At 46.3% G+C, this 5,000-nt stretch overlaps 2 protein-coding genes across 9 annotated transcripts in view; both read right to left on the bottom strand.

Annotated features, from left to right (window-relative positions):
- sei (potassium voltage-gated channel seizure) overlaps positions 1–5,000 on the bottom strand; it is a 104,587-nt gene that overhangs the window by 24,919 nt on the left and 74,668 nt on the right. For all 8 annotated transcript variants that reach the window (XM_086909001.1, XM_086908997.1, XM_086908999.1 and 5 more), the window contains 2 exons: positions 964–1,207; positions 180–361 (listed from right to left, as the gene is read on the bottom strand). In XM_086909001.1, coding sequence (XP_086765127.1) covers positions 180–361; positions 964–1,207 — 426 coding nt within the window. The remainder of the gene's footprint in view (positions 1–179; positions 362–963; positions 1,208–5,000) is intronic.
- Positions 1,239–5,000, bottom strand: part of LOC147657519 (uncharacterized) — a 21,549-nt gene continuing 17,787 nt past the window's right edge. The window contains exon 3 of the mRNA XM_086908988.1: positions 1,239–1,277. Coding sequence (XP_086765114.1) covers positions 1,254–1,277 — 24 coding nt within the window. The 3' untranslated portion in view covers positions 1,239–1,253. The remainder of the gene's footprint in view (positions 1,278–5,000) is intronic.

Raw genomic sequence — 5,000 nt, 5'->3', positions numbered from 1 at the left:
AGAGAGAGAGAGAGAGAGAGAGAGAGAGAGAGAGAGAGAGAGAGAGAGAGAGAGAAAAGTTCGTATTTCGAAAAAAAAAAAAAAGAAAAAAAAAAGAAACGAAAGTGATTCGACAAATGATCAGGGTTCAGCCTGGAAAGAAGATTCTCAGAAAACGTGGAGCGTGCGACGAAACTTACCTCGTCAGTGTGAGAGCCAACGAGAAAAAGGTCGAAGGGTATGGCCGCCACCAAGTCGATGATGAACCAACCCTTCAAGTAATGGACGGCTATCTTTGCAGGATGGGACACCACTTCATCGTTGCTATTCACGAAAGTCGTGCGAAAATTTATGATGATGTCCACTATGAAAGTGACGTCGACTGAAACACCAAAAGCCTCGTGAAAACAACGACTATATGCGCGCAAAAAAAAAAAAAAATAAATAAATAAATAAATAAATAAATAACAAGAAATAAGCTATCGTTTATCCTCGATTACCGATTGTCCTAAAAAATTATCCTAAAAAAAAAAAAAAAAGAAAAAGAAGAAAACAACGAAGCGAATATCAATAATACTATATATAGATATACATATGTAATACTATAGACAGCGAAAGGATCAATCAAAAATTTACTTTTATACATCGGGACGAACACGTTCAAAATCTCGATCGAAAATTTACTTTTTTTTTTTTTTTTTTTTTGGATCGATCTATTTTTGCGACTATCTGCCTAAACATCCGCACACGACACAAACTCTATCTAGGAAAATAAATATCACTCTCTGACCGATCTAAGTTTTACTATAAAGCTCTAAATACAAATGATCTCTACACAAGTTTGATCATGGCAAGTAAGCGCGCGGTGAAAACAGAGTTCTCTCACTCATAGTTCATCAGACAAAAATTTCACATTTTCACACATTTTCCCGACATCTCTTTATTTTATCATTATCATTATCGTGCGTCGTGCTCGTGTCTCACCTATGAAGTCTATGATGACGATGGGATCGTCACTGTACTTTTTGTTCTTCCTGCTGTTGTAATCCGGATCCGACAGGACGAAGGCGGCTACGTACGGGGTGAATATGGCGGTGTACAACACGAGCAACAGTATCACCCAGTCCCAGACCGCTTTGAAGGGTGAATAGTGTAGTATGGTCCACTTGCCGATTCTAGGTGACTGTAATTTGTACTCTGGGAGGATATCGTTTCCAAGGGACAGCACCTGGAGCACACGTTATCCACATCTTGGGAAAGGATAGATTCGCCGTTCATCCCTCCTTTGCCACAATTTTCTTTAATCACAAAAAACACGATGAAACGTGTCGACGATTCTACCACATTCCCTTTCAATTTTTCCCGAAAATTTCCATCTTTGAAAATTTTTCTCCCTCCTTTCTGTTTCTTCCCTTACCCCCTCCCCCCTTTTCTCAAACCATTCTTATTTGTAAAAGGAACGAAAGAAGAGTTGTTTATGTTGATCTTAGTTGGATGAAAAATTTGATATGTTTTTTTTTTTAATTCTTTTCGTTCGATCGCCTCTTTCTTTTTTTTTTTTTCCTTTTTTTCTTTTTTTTTTTCAACAATCGAGAGGAAGAAGCAAAGATTTCCATTATCCCGAGATCGATTTCTCGATTCACTTGACTCACTTCGCCGATCTCGCCAATTTATTTTCGCGGTGAAAATAAACCCGAACTAGAAGTAGTGCTACAACGAGTAGGTACATTTTTAATCTGAAAACGGATTGATAAAAATTTTCGATAATCGTGGCAACGTTTATCGCCGACGTTTATCGAAGGTGTGGAGAGAGAAAAAAAAAATATATATATATATATATATCTTCCCTCGATCCGTGTTCGTTTTAATACCGCGTTATTTCCCACCCTGAATGTCCGAGGGAACAATATCTGAAACACCTTTGTTTCGGTCTGCATTTTCAACTTCCTCTCCTTTCTGTCGAATACCAACACGGCGAGAAACGCGAAAAATACAACACCCACGCGAGCTCTTTTCTCCATACGCGCCTCTCCTTTGCGCCGTGCCATTTTATTCAACAGCGGAGAGAAAGATTTGTTTCCACTCCCCGCCCCCAACAACCGTTTAAACCGTTTCTCGTCCGGCAAAAATCCATCGTGGGAAAAATCCGCCCCTCTATTTCCCATTTCTTTTTTTCTTTCTGTATTTTTCAATTCGTCGATACACCGTCAAATCGTCGGGAAAAGATACAAAAAAAAAAAAAAAAAAAAGAAAATTCCACTTCAAGGAGTAAGAAGCAGATTTTTTTTTTTTTTTACCACCCGATTCGTTCGGAATGAAAATCCGATCGTCAAGATTGTTTCTATGGAAGCTCCAAAGCTTCCAGAACGAAATTCTCGATATTTTTCCTCGATCGACGGTCAGAAGAAAAAAAAAAACAAAGAAGAAAGAAAACCGTCCAATTAGAGAGAAAGAAAAACCTTGGTGGCGAAGGAAAAGAATCACGCGAGACGACGTAGAACAAGACGAAAGACGAGCTAACCTGCCTGGCACAGTAGCGTTTCGACTTGCTAATTGGACTCTCTGCCATTTAAACCGGCCTTTATGGAGGTTTAATCACGACGACGAAACGAGCGCGGCCACCGATCGACCATCAAGTAAACACTTGACACGCACTATGCTTCCAATGCTCGACAACGACGACGACGACGACGACGACGACGACGACGACGACGAGGACGACACACAAGCACACACACACATACACATACACATATATATACACACACCCGATGGAAAACACGTGCACTTTCGCGAAACCGCGACCGGTCGACGGACCGACTTATTCACCTCGAAACGAATTCACCCCCCGCGAATTCCACCACCTTTGGTTGGTAATCTCTCGCGCGTGTTATGCACGGCGAGAGGCGTACATAATCGAAATCCTTGTTGGAGGAGAAACTCGTAGAGAAAGGAAGAGAAAGAGAAAGGGAGAGAGGGGGTAGGGCGGAGGGGGAGAGGGGGGGGAGGGAGAGGGTAGACAAGAAAGGATATTCTCTCCTCGATATGTCCTCTCCCGATCCACGCCGTATACACGCCCTACGCGCTCTAACGTCCCGTCGTCTCTCCTCGCAGTCTCACCATCACGCGTTTTATCGAGCGTGAAACGAGCTGAGCCGAGTCGGAGGAAAACTCGGCGGCGGCAAAACGACTGTCGATCCGAGTGAAAGCCCGTCCTCAGAGGCTGGAAGGAGGAACCGGGGGGGAGGGAGGGGGAGAAGGAGGAGGGGGGAGGAGGGGGGCAGAGAGGGGAGGGGGGAGGGGGGAGGAGGAGGAGGATATCGATCCGGCGTTGGAACGTTGTCCCAAATAGGGGGAAATAATATCGGTTGTGTTTACAACGCGGAGGAGAGGAAGAACCGGAAGAGTCCTAGCCGAGTGCTAGCCTCACACTGATGCAATGCGGACCGCCAAGGGTGGCGGCGTTCGATTGGCGAAGGGGAGGACGGCGTGGAGAGAAAGAGAGAGAGAGAGAGAGAGAGCGAGCGAGCCTGAGCGTGTGCACACGTGTGTGTGTGTGTGTGTGTGTGTGTGGGTTAGGCAACCCCACATCGTCGTCACACCCTACGCGCGTTTCGAAGCGATCCAACCTCAGAAGCGGTTGCCTTAATAGGGGCTGTCTTCGCCGCAACCCCTTCCACGAGCCTTCCATCCCGTGCAATTTTCTAATCGGAACTAATCACCGGGAGGATCGTGATCAACCGTCGTCTCTCTCCCTCTCTGCCTCCTTCTCTCTCTCTCTTCCTCTACTTCCTTTCCTCGGCTCGATTGCTACGCTCGTCTAATGGCGGTGATGGCGCTCCGCTCCGTTCCCATTTATTTTTCCTACCGGCACGCGGTTTATTCCGCCAAGCGTTTGTTTGCGCTTGGACGTCGACTATTCGACGCGCCAGCGACGCCTCTGTTTACCTGACCGAGTGCCCGGATCATCCGCGGGGGATCTGTTGCTCCACGTGAACTTTCGGTTCCGTTCTCTTCTTCTTCTTCTTCTTCTTCCCTCCTTTTTCCAGATCCGCTCTGCCTTTCTTTCACTTTCGTTTCATCATCGTATCATCATCATCATCCGTTCGAACGAATTTTCGATTCGAGACTCCTCTTTGGGACTCCTCGAACATCGTTGGTTTTTAATTAGAAACGTTTCTAAGAGGATCCGTCCACCGGAACGATTAACACGTCAGACCCGTGTATCGATTAACGGACCGGGTGCGGGATTATTATAAATAAACGATCGTTTCCCCCGACGCGATATCTGTCCCGATTTACTCGAACGCCTTTAAACCCCCGTGTCACGGACAGGACATCGATTTCTTGTTACCTAGCCTAGCGAAGGGACGGAGAGGAAGACGGTCGTCGACCGTCACGACGGAAAAATGCAAATCCTTCTTAGGATTATCTTTTATTCATGCACAGTACCTGCTCCAACCAGGCGAACCGTGACCTGCTGCCACTCCTCCTCCTCCTCCTCCTTCTCCTCCTGGTACCTGGCTGCGTGGTGCCGGAGGGGATGGGGTCGTGACCCGGCACCCTCGTTTCAATGACCCCTTCCTTCGTTATTTCTAACGAGGCGCGAATTAACGCCGAGGCGAGGCTCTTAGCGAAGGAAAATAAGGACGAAACGCGGGCGACGGGCTTTCGTCTCGAGGGAATACATACCGCCGATACACTTTCACGAATCGCCGTGGATGATGACGATCTTTCTCCGCGGAGAAGCTTCTCGAACGAATCGGCTCGAATTTCTTCCTCCTCGTATCTCCACGATCGTGAACAATTTTCGGTAGATCGTTATTACGGGCACTCGTTGCACGAAGCGAAATCGAACCTGACTTCGAATCGATGGATCCTAGCCGTACTATATTTAGGCTGTCCTACTTTGACGCACGAAGGGCTGAATATCCGGCCAGCACGAACGACTCGAATCAACTTTTAAACACCACCACTTTTCCCTCTCTCTCTCTCTCTCTGTCTCGATACTTTGAAATTCG

Source organism: Apis florea, unplaced genomic scaffold (genome assembly GCF_048593485.1).
Source record: "Apis florea isolate Af1SG1 unplaced genomic scaffold, ASM4859348v1 contig_3081_pilon, whole genome shotgun sequence".
Lineage (NCBI taxonomy): Eukaryota > Metazoa > Arthropoda > Insecta > Hymenoptera > Apidae > Apis > Apis florea.
Note: the sequence above shows the minus strand (reverse complement) of the source record. Positions and strands in the feature narration are given on the sequence as shown.